This window comes from Cervus elaphus, chromosome 29, assembly GCF_910594005.1.
Source record: "Cervus elaphus chromosome 29, mCerEla1.1, whole genome shotgun sequence".
In the NCBI taxonomy this organism is placed as follows: domain Eukaryota; kingdom Metazoa; phylum Chordata; class Mammalia; order Artiodactyla; family Cervidae; genus Cervus; species Cervus elaphus.
The window spans coordinates 16290506-16313366 of record NC_057843.1 but is presented as its reverse complement, the minus strand read 5'-3'; the positions used below and the strand labels follow the sequence as shown (position 1 = coordinate 16313366).

The window sequence follows — 22861 nt, the reverse complement described above, 5'->3', positions numbered from 1 at the left end:
TATTGGTGTATAGTTGCTTTACGATGTTGTGTTCATTGCTGCAGTACAGCAAAGTGAATCAATCATACATAAACATACATCCCCTCCTTTTTGGATTTCCTTCTCATTTAGGTCATCACAGAGCATTTGAGTAGGGTCCTCTGTGCTATACATGCTTTTTACAATGAGTCAGCATATATTAATAGTATTTTTATAACTAGAAAAGCGAAGCTAAACAACCCCTTATTAATTACTTCATTGTCCTGTGTCTCGTTCTGGATGCTTCAAAGAGTGATGTTTGAGGAACTTAGCTGACTCGTGGTCTGATGTACACTAATAGGACATGAGGAGTTTAGAAATTCAAATTCTAGCCTTAGAAATCAGCACTGCCCCAGGAGGCTAGGACCCTAGACTCCTTTAGAGCTTATAAGAGGCAAGGACAGAGTGTCCTCTATAGAAGAATCTGGATTTGTAAATACGCCTCTAATTTTAGAAAAAGAAAAGTTGTTTTACTTGAGGACTCTGATTGTTTCTCCCTGGCGCCTCCCTGATTTCTGGAGCATTTGGTTCCAGTGTGGGTCAAAGTCTTAAGCCTATCCTCTGATACTGAATTTCGGTTCTCTGGGAACCTCAATGAACGTGAATAACTTGGGACAAGTGCTCGCTTATCACGCTGAGCCTGGCACCCTGGTCTCTGTACTATCTGCAAACCCAGGAGAAAGAGCTCCAAGGGAAGCTTGTGGGCAGGTTGAGTGAGTTTTAATTTAGGAAGTTATCTTCTTCGGACAGATGGTTTGGGACTCCTTAGGTCAAGCAAATGGTCCTAGCAAATGCTGTGGTGCTTGTTTAGACAAAACCACTTTGATTGATGTTTCTGCACCAAAATAACTATGGAGAACAAGCTAATAGCCTGTCACTTAGCCCATATGGGTAAGCCATGAAAATGGGACAGCTGACCTGGAATATGAACACATTTTGGATCATGAGGGAATATCATCTTCTTTCTCTTTAGTGGATGAGGAGAAGGGCAGAGTCAAAAGAGAACTTGAAATGTTTGAGAGGAGCATCAGATGAAGGATGGCTGTTCTAGAAATCAGTTCAGTTCAGTCACTCAGTTGTGTCGGTATCTTTGTGACTCCATGAACTGCAGCACGCCAGGCCTCCCTGTCCATCACCAGCCCCCGGAGTTTACCCAAACTCATGTCCATTGAGTCAGTGATGCCATCTAATCATCTCATCCTCTGTCATCCCCTTCTCCTCCTGCCTTCAATCTTTCCCAACATCAGGGTCTTTTCAAATGAGTCAGCTCTTCGCATCAGCTGGCCAAAGTGTTGGAGTTTCAGCTTCAACATCAGTCCTTTCAATGAACACCCAGGACTGATCTCCTTTAGGATGGATTGGTTGGATCTCCTTGCAGTCCAAGGGACTCGCAAGAGTCTTTTCCAACACCACAGGTCAAAAGCATGAGTTCTTCAGCGCTCAGCTTTCCTTATAGTCCAACTCTCACATCCATACATGACCACTGAAAAAGCCATAGCCTTGACTAGACAGACCTTTGTTGGCAAAGTAATGTCTCTGCTGTCTAGGTTGCTATCTAGGTTGGTCATAACTTTCCTTGCAAGGAGTAAGCGTCTTATAATTTCATGGCTGCAGTCACCATCTGCAGTGATTTTGGAGCCCCCCAAAATAAAGTCTGATACTGTTTCCACTGTTTCTCCATCTATTTGCCATGAAGTGATGGGACCGGATGCCATGATCTTAGTTTTCTGAATGTTGAGCTTTAAGCCAACTTTTTCACTCTCCTCTTTCACTTTCATCAAGAGGGTCTTTAGATCTAGAAAAGAGTAAGTTAAATAATGATATTGCATAAGAGAGAAAGAAATTTAAGAGGTTAAGATTTTTACAGACTTGTAACTCTGCAGATGTGTTGTGTAAAACAGAAGACACAGCTCTTTAAGAACTTTGGTTTAACAGAATGAAAGGTCATGGGTCATTGCAGAAAATGAATGACCAGAGTCCTGAAGAGTCCACATGCAGTAAAGTAAGGGAAAAAAAGGAGAGGGCTTTTGTTGTTGTTGAAATCCTTTTTCGTTTTTTTGTATTGACTTCTCTAACTTACCTTCCTACCACTGTTACCAAACCAGGTTCATTTGCCTCATGCACAGCAAGTCAAAGCCCTGAGACTCCAAGATTTGCAGCAAAGAAAGGGTTTGTTCGCAAGGCAGTCAAGCCTCAGATCCACCTCCCTAAAGGTGAGGGGCTTGGGATATGTATGGGATAAAGGAATAGGATGGTCTTGGGAGTAGAGAGAGATGATGGGAAGTAGGGAAAAGCCAAGGTAATCTATGTTCTGTAGATGTATGTATGTATCTATGTATCTGAGTTGCATGCATTTTCATGGGATATATGTTTAAAATGGAGGTGCTTAGCACGATCTGAAGGTGGAGTTTTTGGCTCTCTGATGTCAAAAGGTCGTTCCTTGGACACCTGCACAGGTCCAGTTTTGGGGTCAGTCGTCCCAACCAGTCTCAGCCAGTTAAAGTAGACATAGCTGACTCCAAGTTCCTGAAAGACAATTCTGACAAACATTTTATTATTTGGACTAGGTGAAGGTTGCAGGGTAGGCAGTTTACAACAAAATAACTAAGCAAGCTTGCTCCATCAAGATGCGCTGTGAACATGTGGGTTTTTAACAAGCTGGAGGACTAGTTCAGGAATTTGTTAGTCACCAGTTTCTGTCAACCCTACGGTGCACCGTTTCAGGACAGTCCATGGTTTCAGTATTATATACTGTCTCTCATGTTTGTGGTAAATAAAGGTGATGGAACACTTGATTAATGTGCAGAAACCAACCACTGTGGACAGAATTGGGCTTCCTACATGGCTCATTGGTAAAGAACCCACCTGCTAATGTAGAAGACACCAGAGACGCAGAATCCTAGAGTTGGGAAGATCCCCTGGAGGAGGAGCTGACAACCCACTCCAGAGTCCTTACCTGGAGAGTCCCATGGACAGAGGAGTCTGGTGGGCTAGTCCATGGGGGTCGCAGAAGAATCAGACACAACAACTGAGTATGCATGTATACACGCATGGATAGAATTATGTCTCCCCGCCCCCAATTCATATGTTGAAGCCTTAACCCCCAATGTGATTGTATTTGGAGATAGGGCTTTTAGACAGAAATTAAGGTTAAATAAGGTTATAAGAGAGGGGTGCTAATTAGATAGGGTTGGTGGGCCTAATAAGAGGAGAGAGAGAAAGAGATATCTCCCTCTTTGTATGTGCATGTACATGGAGAGACCATGTTTGGACACAGTGAGAAAGCAGATGCCTATAACCCAAGGAGAGTGCTCTCATCAGAGACAGACCCTGTGGCACCTTGATCTTGTACTTCCCAGCCTCCAGAACAGTGAGAAATACATTTCTGTCATTTGAGCCACCCAGTTCATGGTATTTTGTTATAGTGTTCATGCGTGCTAAGTGACTTCATTCATGTGCGACTCTGCAACCCCATGGACTGTAGTCCTCCAGGCTCCTCCGTCCATAGGATTCTCCAGGCAAGAATACTGGAGTGGGTTGTCATTTCCTCTTCCAGGGGATCTTCCTGACCCAGGAATCGAACCTGAGTCTCTTGAGGCTCCTACATTGCAGGCAGATTCTTTACCTCTGAGCCATTGGGGGAAGCCCTTTGTTATGGCAGTCCAAGTTAAGACATCAGCGATGTTTTTGCTTTGTTTAGTACAGTTTTTCTAAATTATTATAGCAGGATCTTGGCCCAGGAATACTTCAAAAGCCAAGTTTAATTGTTTTCATCTAATTTCTTAACGTTTCAGTAACTGACAGAGATAATATCTCATGGCTATTTCCCATCACTAGCAGTGACATTTTTTGCTGGAAAGAAAAGAGGTCATATTACTATACTCCTTGAAAGCCTATTTCTTCATATCCATCTGTCTTAAGTGAGTCTGTGGTTGGCCTTGAATGTAGGTCCCTCAGAATGGGTTATCTAAATTTTTTTTCTATTGTAAATCTTCAACAATTTTATTTTACTGTTTCCCAAGTAGATATTTTATAATTGAACTATAGCAATGAATGTAGGAGAAGGCTGAGCTTCTATTATAATTATGATTAAAATATGATTAGTAATGCAATACCATTATGAAATGTTGAAAGGATGAAGAGAAGAATAAATGGTATTTTATAACATTCAGAAGCCAAATACATTTTTTAGGAAAAGTATTTTATTTTTGTGTCTCAACAGATGAAATTCATAACCTTGTTTTCTGATAAGACAATTCAAACATACAAATCAATTACAACAATGTGCTTATCAGCTCCCCCCTCCCACCCTTGTATTTTAAAGCAACTGACAATTTTGAAGGACACCAAGACAACAGGGCTTAGCTAAACAATATGGCAATTAAAATTGGCCCTCTTAAGAAAATAATCACAATGGTTGTTGAAAAAATTTGTCCTTTGAGCAAAACAGACGGCATGAAAAGAATCATCATGAAACGAGCATTATAGCTTGCCTTCCAACAAAAGGAAGAAGGGATTGTATGTGAAAACAATGGTACAGAAAGCTGTGGAGTCAGACGGAAAACAACAGAAAACCCTAGGCAATAGATTTCTCCAATGAAATGCATCCCCTTGAAGATAGCCATTCAAACTCTAGTTTCATATTAGAATAACTACCCCACCCCCAGGACCTGGAAGTGAATCATTGCATAACCTTTTGTGGAAATTAGTTGAATCATTTTTCCAAGCTAAAATGTCTCAAAGAGAGGGGAATTTGTGATGGATCTCCTAGACTTCATATATTAGAGATAAACCAAGCCAATTGATGGCCAATGCCATTTTAGATTCTAATTATAGAGGGAGCCGACCTAGGCCTCCAGGGGGAGAAGGGTTCATGCGCAGTGACTTCATCTAGCCACTCTAAACCCTGTAGCCCCTTTGTGTTAGGGCCCCAGTTCTCCACACCATTCCCTCATGCTTTCACCGCAAACCTCACAGCACCCTTGTGAGGTAGGTAGTGTTATGGTCATTTCTAGAGATGGGGATGCAGAGATGCTAAGTATCTTGCCCATTGAGAAGCATGAGCCCAGTGACAGAGCCCTTAGAACTCTTACTCCAGATCCTTGTCTTTTTAGTACTTAACTACACGGACTCCCTGAGAGTGGATCATTAAAGCAGGTAGGTCCTTAAAGCCAGATTTAGTACCTGGCCATTTGGACACTAAGGCCCATCTCTAAACTACATGATTTGAATGATGGGATGAGAAATCAGTTATGGTCAATGTGGAAGCCAAAGAAGTTAATATGGAGAAATGCAGGATTAAAGTTGGGGCTGCAATTGATAGCAGTTTTATTTATTGATGTGCTGTGAAGTTAGTATGATAGTGGATACTTGGTTGGTGTTAAATGATTAAATCAATGAATGAGTGAATGAGTAGTGAATGAAGATTGTGCTTGTATAGGTGGAAAATTAAATTTTGTACACATTTTAAAACTAGAACTGGAGAAATCTGATTTCCAATTTCTAATCAAGAATGAGAAGGAAAGAGTTAAGTAGATTCCTAAGTTTCCTGTGGGCATGTATTAGAGCTAATACTGCCAGCATTTCAAAGGATATAGATACACAGACATTTAAAATAACTGTTAATATATAATCTGTGTACTTACTGGTTTCAAATCCAAACTGGAATGATCACTATTAGAGGCATTGCCTCATACATAAACATCATTCATTCACCTTCAAAAGAAAAAATTCCCTTATGTATACCTATTTTCTCATTGTCATTTATTTGAAAAACTTGTGCTCTCCAGTTCTTATCAAATCCTGTTTTGAAAATACATTGAAATGAAAACAATGAACTACTTCTCTCTTGAACTCACCAGCCAGGGAACACTTTTCGGTTACTTTCTATTTGTGTAAACCCATTTTTTTTTTTTAAATTCTTGAAGACTCAGACAGAAAACAGCTGCCATGTATCAAAACCAGCCCTGTATTAAAACCAGCCATTTTTCTTTTTTTAATTGTAGTGCCATGGAAGGCTCTGGAGACCACTGAAGTAGAGGCAACTGGATTCTCCAAGTGTCACTAAAATAGAAGATCTTATGTAAATCAAGACGGTGAGTTGACTTGGTAATCTCTTTGCATTCACATTTGTTCTCTGTTTAGTAAATTAATTCCCAGTAGGATATATACTGATGGTAATACACAGTGAGGCTTAAAGAAGCCCTGAACACCATGGTATGGATTTGTGTGTGTGTTATAAAAAGTGATTAACTTCCACAAGAGTTCTGAGTGTATATAATGTGCTGTGCTTGGTCACTCAGTCCTGTCTGACTCTTTGTGACCCCATGGACTGTAGCCCACCAAGCTCCTCTGTCCATGGGGATTCTCCAGGCAAGTATACTGGAGTGGGTTGTCATGCCCTCCTCCAGGGGATCTTCCCAACCCAGGGATCAAACCCAGATCTCCCACATTGCAGGTGGATTCTGTACCACCTAAGACAACAGGAAAGCCCAAGAATATTGGGGTGGGTAGCCTATCTCTTCTCCAGGTGATCTTCCCTACCTAGGAATCAAACCAGGGTCTTTGTAATCTTTTAGACTTTCATACATCCAGCTAATAGCCCATGAATAAAGGAAGACTGTTCGAGAAGGAAATGACAACCCACTGCAGTATTCTTGACTGAGAAATTCCATGGACAAAGGAGCCTGTCAGGCTATAGTCCATGGGGTTGCAAAGAGTCAGACAAGGCTTAGTGACTGAGCAGAAGAATATTGTAGATTAAAGGCTGTGAATTGCTTCTATGCTATGGCACCAGCCTGTGTAATTTCTTGTGCTTAAGAATAATATGAGGAGCAATGCTGTAGATAGAAAAGGTTCATATAAATGGGGAGTATCTGGTAAATGAATTTATCTCCCAATGTGACAGCAAACAAAATTATTCAATATATGACTAACTTTCACAATCATATATAAGATTTAGGTCTTTCAAGCAAAGAGATAACCTATGTAGTAGTATGCTGTTTTTCACAGAGACTTCCCTTGGATTTTCATCTTTCAGACCCTGTCTTCTTAGTGATTGAGTTCTGTTCTTAGTTTTCCTTATTAGAGGCAAATAGAATCAAGGGAATTCTTAGATAAGCCGTATATTTTCCATCTGCCTTTTCTTTTCCTTTCTCTTTCTCCAGACGGTTCTTAGTATGTGTGGTTCTTAGTAATAGTCTGTGTGTGTGTATCTGGCATTAAATGACGTGTACTATATAGAGAGACTTGTTGACATGTTCTAATATTCTGATTTGCCCGGTAGAGTATTATGGAATGATACAATGCCTGTATAGCTATAACAAGGGATTTCCTTCTCAATCCAATTTTTTTTTATAGAGGGTCATAGTTTTTGCATTTAAGTATTTATAAGAGTTAATGAAAGGTACCAGAGTGATGAGCCCTATAAGCCAGCATTTTGAATTTTTCCACCCATCAATGGCAGAATTCCCAGGTGAATTTCCACTCAGGAATCCCATTAAGGTTTCTCAGTTTCCTCCTTAACTTGGTCTTATTCCACATTAATCTTCACATCTTGTGTTTTAGGTCTGACAATGAGGTGAGCATGAAGGGAATATTGAGTTCTACAATATATTTATCTGCCTTAATGGGAGTATCTAGGAACTCTTAACTCTTATTTTGACTGTATCAAATGATACCTGGAATCACCTGGAGTGATATACTCATAACCAAGGAAAATGAGAGGGAGAAAAAGTTCAGCAACTCCCATCCCAACTCAGAACTCTGATGGGCTTCTAAATGTATGAAGCGACATACGGCCAGAGTGTCTTTATAAGGATAGAGCCAGAAGCCAGGCTGCCGAGTTGAGTATATTTAGTTCTTATTTAAAATTTTAACTCCATTATATTGTCTCCTTCCCTCTTATCCTTGTTTAAGAAAAAGTCCTGAAGTATTAGGGCTATCTTCTCCCTGATCAGGGAGTTTATTGGACAACCTAACTTGTGATGTATTAGTTGACAGAGATGTATTCTTAACTATTCATGGAAACATGTTTTTGTTTTGGTCATGCTATTTTAGTGGTATAAAATGAAAGCCCACTATCAGTTGACACATAGCTTTGGAAATACCAAAAAAAAAAACCTTACAGGAGAAGGAAACCCCTTTCTGGTGGTAAGCTCTTCCTCCTATAATTAAAGAACAGCAAGGTGGCCTTTTCTGCATTTCTTACTAGCAGCTTCAGAATGGGAGTGCCTGCTGCTGCCTAGCAGTGATCTTGGGCTTTTTGGTCATTTATCAGTATGGCTTCCAGGTCCCATCCTTGCCAGCTCTCTGCTTCCTCCACTCACTCCCTCTTCACTGGAAGGCATCTAGCGCGAGCTCTAGGGGTGAAGATGAAAACACAGGATGACAGCTACCTGAGCACAGGTAGCTCCCCAAAGCCCGTTCCCTTAAGCACCAAAGGTCAGGAGAGAACGCCTTTGCTCTCAGAAGAAAGATTGCATGAGGCCAGTTTTTACATAGTCAGTTCTTTTCCTCTTTTACGTTAGACAGTCTTCTTTCCTTTGTTGTCAGCATGCCTGAAGACAAAGGATTTTTCTCTGTTTTAATTTTTTGTGCCTTCCTATCTTATATGAGGTCTCAATCATAGATAGTTGGCTGAGTGAAGCTGACTCACAGAGGATGACTAGATGATCATGTTGTGTGTATGGCTTGCTGGACCCTACAGTTCTTGCTCAAATGTATTACATGCCTAAAGTCATGGACATTACTTGCTTCTGTAACCAACTGCAATGGATGGGATGATTTTGCAAGTGATGCAGGATTTATCTTCAGTAAAGTAGAGTATCTTTCTAGTATACATGAAAGTGAAAGTCGCTCAGTCGTGTCTGACTCTTTGCGACCTCATGGACTATACAGCCCATGGAATTCTCCAGGCCAGAATACTGGAGTGTGTAGCCTTTCCCTTTTCCAGGGGATCTTCCCAACCCAGGGATCGAACTCATGTCTCCTGCATTGCAGGCAGATTCTTTACCAGCTGAGCCACCAGGGAAGCCCTCTAGCATGCACAGTATGACCTAAATTTGGATTTATAGCAGGTCAAATCATGGCTCCTTGGACATTTTGCTTATGAAGAATCTGAAAGCCGGGCCTCCAATTCCTCTCTGAGTGGTTTCCGTTCAGTCCAGCAGTAGATTGATTCCTCTGGGCCTACTGCTTCTCTGACTGGAGTTATTTATAGATTATCCAACCTAATCACAATGTTAAAGATATTTAAGCAAGCTTATGTTCCTCATGAGCAAGGCTCATATAACCGACCTCTCTCAATAAGGGAGTATTTTTCTGATAAATGACTCCAATTGTTTTTTTATTACATTTCATTTTTTCCCCCTTAATAATAGCCAAATGGTTTTAACTGAGATATTATATGCTTAAGCCCTTTACATTAGTAAAGAAAACATGTGTTCTTAACTTATTTTACATGTTAATAAAATAAGTTAACTTGTTTTTACAAGTTAAAAACAAAACATGCCCACAATAAGTCAATAATAATAGTGATACACAAATATAAATCAAGGTACTTTTGTCATTAGCACTATTGTTTTTTTTTTTTTTTTGAGAATAAAAACAAGCTATCAGGCATTAAAGAAAAAAAAAGTTTTATAGGTTGTTGGTTAGTAACTTCCAATCATGGGATATTCCCAGAATAAGACTTTGATAAGACATTAAAGAAAAACACAGACACACATTCTGTTTCTCTTTTTCTCCTGCTCAAGCTTACCAGCTTTTAAAACAGTTACATTTTAACACTTAAAAAAATTAAATCACCCTCCCCCTCATATTTATATATGTATATATAAACAATAGCATTTAAATGAATACTTATCTGGGACATTTCATACCATAAGGAAAAGGATAAAACATAAGAAGACAACTGACCTGTGTATCAAAGCAACACACATGTGTGTGTGTGGTACACCTGATTTATAACTGGGGAGGAGAAGGGCATGGTTCCTTCCAAACAGCCTCTAAAGAGTTTGTTCATGACTTAGCTTCTGTCTCTTGCCAGCACACAGATATGTCTGACTTAGTATGTTGCTGGACATACATGGTGGTAAAGATCGAGGTTTTTTTTTTTTTTGAAAGTCTGATTTACTCTCCTGCATAATCATTGTTTGTTGATTACATTGTGTTACAGTATTGATTTCATGGTAGTGGGGATTAAATATATTAAAGCAATTTAGAATAGGAGGTTTGCAAGGAAATGAAGAAAGCTAACATGGCAACTGAATTTTTGGGGTGATGTTTTGTATTTTGGGTATTTTCTGTTTTGTCCTTGTAGGATAGATACATCTTTGACTCTGACCCATTTGTAGTATGGAAAGTTATCTTTTGAACTTTATTGGAATTAATAGTTAACCAATTTAGGAGAATGTACATTTGCATTTTTGTTGTCTTCTAATGGCTATTTTGCATATTAAAGGTAAAGCCTTCCTTAAAATATGCAACACTCTCTTGATTATGCCAGCTCTTTGCTCATTCTGCTAAGGCTATAAATAAAGCTTCTATTTAAGGCTGGCATTATATCAACCCACCTGCTTCTGAAAGAGAGAGAAAATCAGAATCATTCAACCTGCAGATTGCTGTCACCTTGTAATTATATGAATGGTAAGTCTTAACTTTTAAGTGTTCTGTGAGATAAGCTGGAGGGCTTTTGAAAAAAAAAAAAGCAATTTCCGGTTTAACAATTACTCAAGAATTCCTGAGTGCCAATGAAAGGAGACTTTGCCCTGGAGAGGGCATTCATTGATAGGGTGTGACGGCAGCTGGGGGGTGACGTGGTGGGGCAGGGAGAGCTGGAGAATGCGGGATCCTATCAGTGGTGGCATCAGGAGAGGAGGCGGGAGTGGGGCGGTACCAAAGCTTTCCTCTCTCCGTGAGCTGTCTCAGGGGACTCGGTGGTCCATGCTCTTTTCCTCCTTCCTATTCAGCATGTTATTAGGGAGAGGTGGAGGGGGGCGGAGAAGAGGTCTTAAAGACTGGCCAACTGGAGAAGGGCAGTCTGGGGTACATGCAAGTTTGTCTTGATCATATTATCATATTTTAGAAGAGGAACATCAATTTCAGTTCAAGCCTGTTTTAGAAAATCAAAGCTTTTACAAACTTCCTAATTGTTTGTTTGTTTTTTTTGTGCAAACATTTATCCTAGACAACTTGTTGAAAAACATACAACACAGTAAGCAGTTTCCATTCCCTGATGTTTTTCAAGAAAATATTCAGCTATGTTTACTGCTATCAAAACAGAAAAGCCAACGTCAGACTTGGAAACCTATCTTTCATCGTCGATGGAAAATACAGTTTCCTTGGCTAAATCTTGCCAACCCAGGCCTATGGCTCCTCAATCCATTTTTTGCTAGGTAATTTAGCTAAATATTGTGGCAAATCAGTTCACATTTTGATCTTGTTCATTGTGAAGCTGTCCCTCCCTGTAGCGGGACTTTTGCTGGAGTGAGACTGAGACAAGGCTCCCTGTGGAATGGTTTTTGAAGGAGTAGGGGAAGAGTAACAGAGCTTCATGTCAAATGTTTGCCAAAGTGCTAGGAAGCACACTCTGCTACCTAATGTGGAACTCAGAAATCAACAAGTCAGACAATACTTCATCCCTCAAGGCCTTCCATACACAACTGCAAGGATAACTCCAGAACTCCTCCTTCAGAAGATAGCAAGGATTTTAGTAGAAAGGATAGGACTCTTAAAGCCAACTGTGGAAAGTTAATGGGAATTACCAGGCACCTGATGTCTTAGTCTAATGGGAAATGTTTCTAAGGCTTTACTCCCAGGAATAAAGGGATAAATCTTTACCTAAGTACTGTGTAGAATGAATGGCTTTGGCCCACATGTTTTGTTACTAGGTTCACGTGGCACAAAATCCATTTGGAATGGCTTATGTGAGTTCTATAAAGGTGACCTGGACATAGGTAATAGGGATAAAAAAAGACACTGATGAAACTTAAAGAAGAGTATAACCTCTGATGCTTCTTCAGTTAAGAAGATACTATAAAAATTAGAAAGGAAATAGGATTAAAATGGATTCAAGTGTCTCCCTCCAACCTTTCTTTAGACTTTTATATATTTTTTTGGTCAGGACTTAGCCTTCTAAGTTGAAAATGATGGGTATTTTTTGTTTTGTTTTTTCTTTTCTAGAAAGCTTCAAGACATCAAGACTTCAAGAAGTATCTGTGATGCTGAATATCTTCTGAGCACAGTTACTGAAGTTAAAGCAAATGTCTTGATGTGGAGATAAAGGGAGGCCCTGGAAGGGTAAGTAAATTTACATGGGGTTCCACTAAATTCTTCTCCAGGATCACATCCTCTCTTTTCTACCTTATATTACATATTTGTTCCTGCTTGAGTTATGGAAAGTGACAAAGGTCAGGCTTAAAATTTAGGATTTGCAGGTGAGATTTAAATAATTTTAAAAAATCATAGAAGATTATAATATCTGGGCTCCTCTGAGAACTGAAGAGAACAGATTTGACCAAACAACAGAAAAATAACCCACCTTGAAGACTGTAGAGTAAATCCTGAATGCCTTTATCCTACTGGGCGGGGTGGGAGGGGGGGTTGTTGATGATAAGAAAAATTTCTGAGAAACTTGAGCAAAGCTAGAGTTATGAAAATGTCCTCTGGGACTAGGAAGTACAAGTCTTGGCAATTCTAGGGTTACATTTTCAAACTTTGAGAATATTTGAAAAACTCATAAATGCAATGAAAATTTTTAAAAAGTAACATGAGAATTTGGAAAAGTAGAAATCACTTGCCAGAAACACATTAGGCCAAAACATTTGAGTTATCATACTCTAACAAAATAGATCAACTCTCTGACCATTAGGGCTTTAGCCAGGGAATTTTTCTTCTCAAAATGTAATGCCTAGTGAGTATATTTCATTGAAGATGCTTAATATGCACAGAGAACTGGTCAACCCAGATTTAAATGCTGAGCCAAACAACTGTATTTCTTCTTGGGATAGTTTGAAAAAAATACCTTGGGAAGATTGATGACCCCTAGATGACTACTAGCGGAAAATTTGGCCCATGTGTTGATCTAAGATATTATTGTTTGTCGCGGTCTAGTTGGATCTAATAAAGAGGTAAGCTGAAGTCACAAAGGAAAATTTCCTTTGTGAAGTTTGATATTAGAGCCTCAAAGTTCTAGTCAATGGAACCCAAGATCAAAGCTTTACAGTTATAAAAAGGAACCCAAGATCTGAACAGATAGAATGTAGAAAATTAAGTGGGCATTCTGTTACCTATAACTCCATTACTATGATGCTTCAGACAGAAAGTCACAGCTCCTCCTAGAACTTTCTGGCCAGTTCATTTGTATGATCAGATCATTCATCCAAGTGGAATAGTTTTTTGTAATCCATTGGAACCCAATTCAAATAGTAATTTTACTCTTCTTGGAACATTGGGTTTAGGGATAATTCAGAAGAGTACAACTCCAGTCCAATGTTGACTGAACTGGGTTCTGTGAAACTCTAGTTTTTCAAGATGTTTAACAGTTATATCATGAAAAGAAGTGCCTCATGCTCAAATAAGTTGGAGAAACTCCAAAGTAAGCAACATTAAATAACATTCATGTTTATTGAACTTTTTAGAAGATTTATTAGGCTCAAATATATATTGAACCTCCAAGAGGTTGTTACAGCATGCACCATTTCCCCAACTTATTAGTCTATGAGACTTTTTTGGAAAGAACACTTATTAATATCCTAAATAACTTGTTCCAGGGATCACAGTATATAAACCCCCAAGAGAGTGCAGTATCTTTACTTCCTGTGGAATAATAACTAAATCTTTTCATGGATGGGTTGACTTTAATCCAATTTCATTTGACTAAGCTTTTTGGTCCACTTTTATTTTGAGAGAAAATAGCATAATCACAAAACCCTGTTATTAACTGCTAAATGTTTCTCTCTCTCTTTTTGTTTTTCCAGTTGGACAATTAGTTAACTACTTACTCCAAACAAAGTATTCTCCACTAACTTTTGGAAGACTCTCTGTCTACTTTAACTTTGTTCATTTTTAAATTTGAAAGATTCTGTTCCATTTCCATACAAGTTGGAACTGTGATAGAATTTATAGCAGGTCTTGACTCATTGTTAGATATAAATAAGGTAATTTCCATAAGAGGAAAATGAATTTCTAAGTGATCTATGATAATCATCAGGAAAGTCAAATGAAAAATTACTCAGGCAGTCCATTCTTCAATCTTTCTATCTCATTTCCACCCTGTATTAAGGGAGAAATGTGTTTAAACATGCTGCTATCCAGTTGGCAAAACAATTTTTGGACCTGTCACTTTTTTATTGGGGTCACTTTTATTTTACTGAAGTTACTCAAAATTTCAAATACTCAAAAAGTCAGCTCTTTGAAAGTTAAACTTCCAATGTGATATGTCAAGAAACAAATGCCAGACACCTTCTATTCCAGCTTACACACTGTACCAAAGGGTGCTCTTTTTAAGGTTCCTCTCAAAGTGTGAAAAGTGTAGAAATCTATCTCTTCTATGCTATTTAAATATATGACATGTCATGAATACACTATGTTCAGTGCTTTCTCAGATTATATAATTATAGTTGACCCTTGAACAACCTGGGCATAAACTGTGCAGGTCCAGTTATACACAATTTTTTTTTCAACCATATATACTACCAGTATTGATACAATGTGATCGGAGGTTGGTTGAATCCATGGATGCAGACTTGTGGGCCAATTTTAAGTTGTATGAAGATTTCAGCTGCACAGGGGGTCATCACCCCTAACTCCCATGTTCAAGGGTCAGCTATATCTGCTTTGAAAATCACTGACTCAGCCTTCAGCCAAATGGAATTATGTCTCATTTGAACCAGATCACTGGTGGTAATGGTGTGATGCCATTTTTTAAAAACTATAATATTTTCACTTTGAGTAACAATCATTGATACAAACTGAATTGGACAAATTCATTCAGAGGGGTGAAAGTGTCAGCACAATATAACCTACTTGTAGGGGTGAATCTTAGTTTTTCCTCAGTGGAGAAAAAAAATATCAGTAAGTGCTTTTAAATATACCTTGTTTTTTGCCACTTCTTTAAAAACAAGACACATTCTTCTTTGTCTACACCAAAGAGCTTTCAAAATAAAAATCAATATCTCCTTGGAAAGGAAGCAGGAAGACACCCTGGAGTTGTGCATTTAAGATAATACTGTGTGTAGAGTATTTGAATAGACAACATCAGAGGTGCGGTAGCTAGATGCTTCCTCAGACTGGCAGTGATCCCAGCCTTCAGACAACATTGTTTTTTAAACAGATCCTTCGTTGTATGGATCACCCTGGTTTCTGGTGGCATCAACTTATTATCCAGAGAGCTTTACACATCTGAATTTTTTTTGATTTTAGCTATGAGCTGAATATTATCCTAGGAGCAGATATAAACATCACATCCTCTTCCCTTAGTAGGAATTGATGAAAGTAAAGTCAAGTTGTGGTTAAAGGAATAAATTTCATTATTGACACCTACCTTGCATTTTACAGGTATAAACAGTCACACACCACTTTCTGGAGAAACCAAAGGCTTTGTTACAGTAAACTGGTCCAGTGTGATATCACAAGTATAAAAAATATTCCATTCTGTATCAAAACTAGGCACATGCCTTTATTTATAGTAACAGAAGTTAACAGAGTTGAGCATTTTTGCCTTGGGTCCTATCTCTTGGCATCCTACATCAGACAAAACTCATCTCTCCACATATATCCACCCATAACTCCAGGGATCTAGTCTCAGGGTTATCTCTATGGAAAGGAAGGTGACATCACACTTGGGCCGACAGTGGTGTGTAACGAAAAAGCACAACCTCTCATTCATATTGCTTCAAAACATATACAGCATATGTGTTTCCAAAAAAAAAAAAAGAGAAGAGTAAAGAATATATTGATTTCTTTGTGGTTTTGAACCAACAGTATGGGATGATGCAAGGCTTTTAACAAAGGAGAATCATAGATACAAATTTTTCTGTCGAGTATGGTTTAGACAAATGTGTCTTTTTAATACGTAAATCCTACATTGTAGGTTGTTCCTTTTGATTTCTTCTTTTGTTTTTGCAGTGGTAGAAAAGGTTGAGTAACTGTCCATGAGCATGAGCCGAAGCTTCAGGTTCATTACTGAGATCCCCAGAATGCCAGTATTTGCAATGCAAACAATTAGTACCCCACTGTGTGAAGGGCTCTGACACATGCCTGCCTGCCTGCTTCTAGGTGGAGCGTCTCCATCAGAAGTCCTCCTGCTTCTGCGGACCCTGCTTTGACACAGGGAAGCTGCACTGAGCTGCCTTTTAACCTAGTACTTCTCTTGCGCCAGGCTGTCTCACTGGTTACAGACAATGACACAGAAACAATAGTTGGAGTGACCAACCCTCAAATCATTTTCATATTGAACCTCCTGGGTCCAGCCACCTCCCCTTCCACGACAGCACCATTGTTTTTTCGGGGCACGTACTCAAGGTCAATGCTGTTTTTGTGTTTGCCTTTCCCTCGGCTCCACACAAAAAGGAGGAGGAAGCAAAATAACACCACTCCCAGGAAGGTGAAACAGCCCATGGCTGTCGACACCAGTATTGTCTTAAGGTCCAGGGAGAAAGTATTGGCATTGGTGCCATTGGAAATGGTGTCATTGGAGTCGGTCATGTACATAGGGGTCCTGTTGGCATAAAGGAAGCGGTCTGAAGCAAACCCTTTGACAGTTAAGGAGGCCGTGAAGGTGTCGTTCCCCGCAGCATTGCTAGCGATGCAGACGTACATCCCACTGTCTTGATCCTGGGCGAAGCGGATCTCCAGGGTGCCATCGCCCAGCACGGTGGCTCTTCCATTGGACTTGGTGGTGATGAACCGCCTTCGAGGTGTCACCCAGGAGATCACAGGCTGAGGGTCTCCATCGGCATTGCATTCCAGCTGGACCGTCTGCCCCTCATCCACAAGCAGATGCTGCAACTTCTTCTCACGGATTTTGGGTTTTTTGCAGGTGAAGTAAAAAGAAAGGGCAGTGCTGTGGAAATCTTTGAATGACCTCTCGCGGATAGTGTCCGGGCCAGCGCACATGGGCTGCTGGCCACCGAACTGCAGGGTTGGGTGCCGCTGCAGGATCCATAGGAGGCGGCAGTCACAGGCCAGAGGGTTGTTGTTAATACTCAGGACCTCCAAAGCCCTCGGGGAGGAGAAGACGTTCTCTTCCAGAGTTTCCAGAAGGTTCTGAGACACGTTGAGCACACGAAGGAAGCGGAGCCCTTGGAAGGAGTGAGGCTCGATGGTGCGGAGCTGGGCCCCCACTATATGAAGCTCTTGGAGGCGGATCAGGTCAGAGAACATGCCTGCCTCAATAGTGCTGATGGGATTGTAGGAGAGGTTCAGATGGGTTAGGTAGACCAGGTGTTTAAAGGCAAGGAAGGGGACGGTGGATAGATTGGTGTTGGTGATGGAGAGAGAGGTGAGGTTGAGACCATAGAGGCTGTTGGCAGGCATCATATCCAGTAAAGGCCAATAGTCAATCTCTAGATGTTTCAGGTGGAACAGTCTTTTAAAGGCATACACGGGCATGTTGTTGATATTGAGATGCTTCAGGTGCAGGCTGATGAGGCTGCGGAGGTGTGAGAGGGCTTCTGTGGGTACCGCAGTGAGGTTACATTTCTCCAGTGTGAGCTGCTCCAAGCTAAGCAGCCCACTGAAGGCCCGGTGTGATATATAAACCAAATCGTTGTCCCCCACTTCTAGAGACTTCAGGTTATGCAAATCCTGGAACATGTAGTCCAGTAAAATGACAATCTTATTCTCACTAATGTCAAGCTTGGTGAGGTTGGAGAGGCCCGTGAAGACCCCCAAAGGGACCAACTTCAGGCGATTGCCCTTCAGGCGGAGGGAACGCAGGTTGAAGAGATTGTTAAAGGCTCCTGGCTCCACATTGGCAATGATGTTGTCACTCAAGTCTATCTCCTCCAGCAGAGGGTAAGAGATGAATTCTTCAGGGTTGATGCTTTTCAGCCTGTTCTTGCTGAGGTCCAAGATTTTGGTCTCGATGGGAATGCCCTCTGGGATGGCGATCAGCCTCCTCCTGTGGCAGCTAACAGATTTGTTCTGGGCTGAGCACTCGCAGCGAGCAGGGCAGCCAATGGTGGATCCCATGAAGATTAAGACCACAGCCAGACCCAGGAATGGCTGCCAACATGATAAGGCCGTGTGAAGCATGACTCCCCCTCTTAGTCTACACCTTGGTCACGGGCCTGCAGGAGAAGGGGCCAAAGAAGGGAGGAAGAAAAACTGAGTTAAGAAATAGATAGGTAAAGAGACATAAAGGGAGACAGTGAGTATGATGAAAAAGACCCTAGATTTGGAAGGCTACAGACCAGATCTGACCTTTAAACCTGAGGGCTGCCATCATTAACATGATCTTGGGTAGGTTATTAATATCTCGCCTCCCTGTACTTCAATTTTCTTGGCTGTAAAATGGAAATAAGAAGGACGATGATAGTACCTTTCTAGAGTTATGACAGTTTCAGTATTGAACATCTCTGTTTGTGTGCTCAGTTGTGTTCAATTCTCTGAGACCCCATGGACTGCAGCCTCCAGGCTCTTCTCTCCATGGAATTCTCAAAAGACTATTACAGTGTCTGGCACAGACTGGTGCAAAATAATACATTTTCACAAAGGGCTTTATTTTGAACTTAAAGGACAGAAGCAGAGGTCAGTGGTTAACAGGACATTTGTGCAGTTTGAATCAGTGTCTGTATCTCTGATTTTTGTGATGTCATCTTCTTAAAAATGAAGCTAATAGAAGCTTCACTGAACATTAGGAACCTTGGGTTCCAAGTACAAAACAAAGTTACATTCAGTGAAAGAGGTTGAGATGTTTTACCTTCATATGTAAATATTCTGTTAAAGTGAAAGTGTTAGTCACACAGTCATGTCAGACTCTTTGTGACCACATTGACTGTAGCCTGCCAGACTCCGCCATCCGTGGAATTCTCCAGGCAAGAATACTGGAGTGGGTTGCCAGTTCCTTCTCCAGGGGATCTTCCAGGCCCAGGGATTGAACCCAGGTCTCCCGCATTGCAGGCAGATGCTTTACCGTCTGAGCTACCAAGTGAAAGTGAAAGTGAAGTTGCTCAGTTGTGTCCGACTCTTTGCAACCCCATGGACTGTAGCCTATCAGGCTCCTTCATCCATGGAATTTTCCAGGCAAGAATACTGGAGTGGGTTGCCATTTCCTTCTCCAGGGGATCTTCCCGACCCAAGGATCGAACACAGGTCTCCTGCATCATAGGCAGATGCTTTACCGTCTGAGCCACCAGGGAAGTCACCTTTAATTAGAAAGTTTACCTCTTTCAGAATTCAGCAAATTTTGATTTATGAAGTGGTTTTCTTTTTTGAGGTAAACAAAAAGAGCCTCAAAATCTTTCTGAACTCTTCATGTTTATCATAGGTATGAGGCATCACAGTGGCTTTGAAGATGAAAATTCTTTAAGATTTTTGGGTTAAATATATGAGTGGGAAGAGTCATTATTTTAAGAAAAAAAGTCTTTAAATAATAAATGAACATCATTTTTTTATATTCAGATTCAAACCCATTAAACCTGTTAAGCTGAAATTAAATAGATAGCAGATGAGATTGAAACTGACTATGTTTTAAATGTATGTTGTAAAGCAGACGCTGAACTTACTTCTAAACTGAATAGTGAGAAGTATGTTATGGAGAATTATGAACCTGAGACCCCCAGGGGTGTGCTTCATCCATGGACACCATGTTTTCTCAAGGGCAAGTAGTTTAAAGTAATATTTTTAGATATAAAGGTATCTGATAAAACTTCAGCATTCACTCCTGAATCGCTTAAGAGTATAATTCTTCAATCAGTGTTTACATATGTCTATGTATATAACTATGTCTATATCTAAACACATCTATCCATAAAAATGACAAGTAAGAACAAACTGAATAGTGAATCACTAGAAAAAATGGCCTCAAAATGTAGGACAAAAGCAAAAATGCAGAAAGTGCTGGTAAAATCCATTAGAGGTGAGAGATTTAATTTTGCCACATCTTTTCCAATATTTCTTTGTAGGTCAAACTAAAGTCCATCTTGAAAACCAAAGGAAATCAACTGAGAAATTATTAGAACAAAGAGAATAAGTAAATTAACATATTATACAATAAAAGTAATTTTCATATATAAAAATCATTTAGAATAATATAAATCATTTAGAAAATATTACTGTATAAGATGATTCCCATCATAGCAATTCTGGAAAAGTCAAATCTTTAGAATAAACTAAATAAGAAATACACAAAATATTACAACCATTCAGCCTTAATGAGGAAACAAAACTTACTAAAAAGAGGGATATGGTATATGTTTCAATAGAAAGATTTAAAATTATAAAGATAATTCTCAATAAATATATACAGTTCAAAGAATATTTTTGGATTTGAAAAAGCCTCAGGTTAATTTGGAAGAATATAAATATGAGACTAATCAGAAACATCAAAAATTAGTAATAAAAACACCCTTATGAAAAATTTAAACATAAATTACAAAACTATGATAACAATTAGCATTATGCTGGCATGAAAATACACAGTAAATGAAAAAGTGAAGAATTTTATCTAAATAAATTTGAGAAGTCAACAAACGTGAAAAGTGGCATTTTAATCCAGTGAGAAAAATATAAATAACTAGGGATTTAGTGGGAAAAGTTGTACATTAACTTCACTGGTTCAAATAAAATAAGTTCCAGTTGAGGGATTAAAATGCAAGAACAAATAATATACCAGAAGAAAATTCTTTAATTTTATAATAAAAGAATTGAAAAGCCTTTTCTATGATGAAAGCTAGCACGCATGAAAGAAAAGAATAACCTATTCAACTGTGTACATTTGAAAAATATTTAGTATAACAAGCAAGTAAACACACACACACAGGCAATTGCTAAAATGGAGAATATCTTTTAGGTTCATAATAGATAAGGGATTAAGCACAGTGCTAAGCAAACAGTTCTTATTAATCCATAAGGACAAGAGGTGGATGTCAATAGAAAACTAGGCAATGAATGTAGTAAAGGCTAAAAGCAGCTAATATATGAAAAGCTGACCAAGTTCACTATGCAAAGAAATAGAAATTAAACAGGAGTAGAACACCTTTGCCCATCAGATTGACAAAGCTTAGTGACTGAAGAAACTGATATAAGAAATAGAAACTGGTGTAACCTTCAGGAGGTAGAGGTACAACAATGAGGAGGTTAAATGATACATATAAGTTTAATATAGTCATCCCTTTAAACCATTTTCCTTTAAAACATTTTCAAAGCCACTTTACTGAGTAATGATTGGCATACAGAAACTATACAAACTGTACATATTTAATGTATACAATTTGAGTTTGGAGATAAGTATATATCCATGAAATCATCACCACAATCTATACCATAAACATGTGTACCATCTCCAAAAGAGGGTAGATCTTATGGACCTGTTCTTTTTCCCTAGAAATGTATCATAGGGAAATAATTTAACTAACGTACATAGATATTTGGTGCAGGCTTGTCTATAATGTAGGAAAACTGGAAATATGTAATAGTAGGATCTTAGTTATGTGTTAAGATACAATCATACTACAGAATATGTGGAGGCAGTGGTTTAGTTGCTAAGTTGTGTCCGACTCTTGTGACCCCATGGACTATAGCCTGCCAGGTTCCTCTGTCCATGGGACTCTCCAGGCAAGAATACTGGAGTGGGTTGCCATTTCCTTCTCCAGGGGATCTTCCCAACCCAGGAATCAAACCTGGGTCTCCTGCATTGCAGGCAGATTCTTTACCAGCTGAGCTACAAGGGAATACGTAGCCAATAACATGTAAGACTTAGGTCTGTGCTTGTTAACGTGGAAAGATGAATAGATATATACTGCTTTTTGTGTGCATGGGTATATACAAACATGCATATTTCTATGTACATTCCTATATTAGGAATTTTATATCCCTATATATTATGTATATTAGGAATATTATGTATTCCTAATATTATGTATTATAATAATATATTATAATAATATATAGGAATATAAACAGAATATATTTTGTAGTCCTATATATAGGAATATATATGTATAATATAAATATTAATATATATTTAATATGTAATATATATAAATGCATGTTTTTATATAGGAATATATACAATACATAACATATTATAATAGTATATATAATATAGGAATTTACATATAGGAATTATGTAATATAGATATTTATATTACAGTAATATTATATATAAATATTATATATATATTCCTATATAGAAATATATATTAATATAGTTTATAATATGCTCTATAAATATATAATGTAATTAATATATAAGTATTAATACATTAATATATACATGTTTATATATATTCACAGACACAAAAAGGAATATATATTTCTTCATTTTTATATAGATATATATAGGAATATAGTTATATATATGGGGTTTCCCAGGTGGTGCTAGTGGTAAAGAATCCACTCACCAATGCAGGAGACAAGAGACAGAGGTTTGATCCTTGGGTTGGGAAGATCCCCTGGAGGAAGAAATGGCATCCCAATCAGAATCTGCCTGCAGTTTAGGAGACCCTGGTTCGATTCCTGGATCAGGAAGATCTGCTGAAGAAGGGAGAGGCTACTTACTCCAGTATTCTGGCCTGGAGAATTCACAAGAGTTGGACATGACTTTCACTTTCGCTTTTCCAGTATTTTTGGTGGGAGAATCCCATGAACAGAGAGCCTGGCAGACTACAGCCTATGG

At 39.0% G+C, this 22861-nt stretch overlaps 1 protein-coding gene across 1 annotated transcript; it reads right to left on the bottom strand.

Annotated features, from left to right (window-relative positions):
- Positions 1 to 16137: 16137 nt before the first annotated feature.
- LINGO2 (leucine rich repeat and Ig domain containing 2) lies at positions 16138 to 22642 on the bottom strand. Its single transcript, XM_043891341.1, has 2 exons — positions 22587 to 22642; positions 16138 to 18311 (listed from the first exon to the last, which is right to left on the bottom strand). Exon 2 carries the CDS (start codon positions 18274 to 18276, stop codon positions 16456 to 16458), a length of 1821 nt encoding a protein of 606 aa, XP_043747276.1. The 5' UTR covers positions 18277 to 18311; positions 22587 to 22642; the 3' UTR covers positions 16138 to 16455.
- Positions 22643 to 22861: the final 219 nt, after the last annotated feature.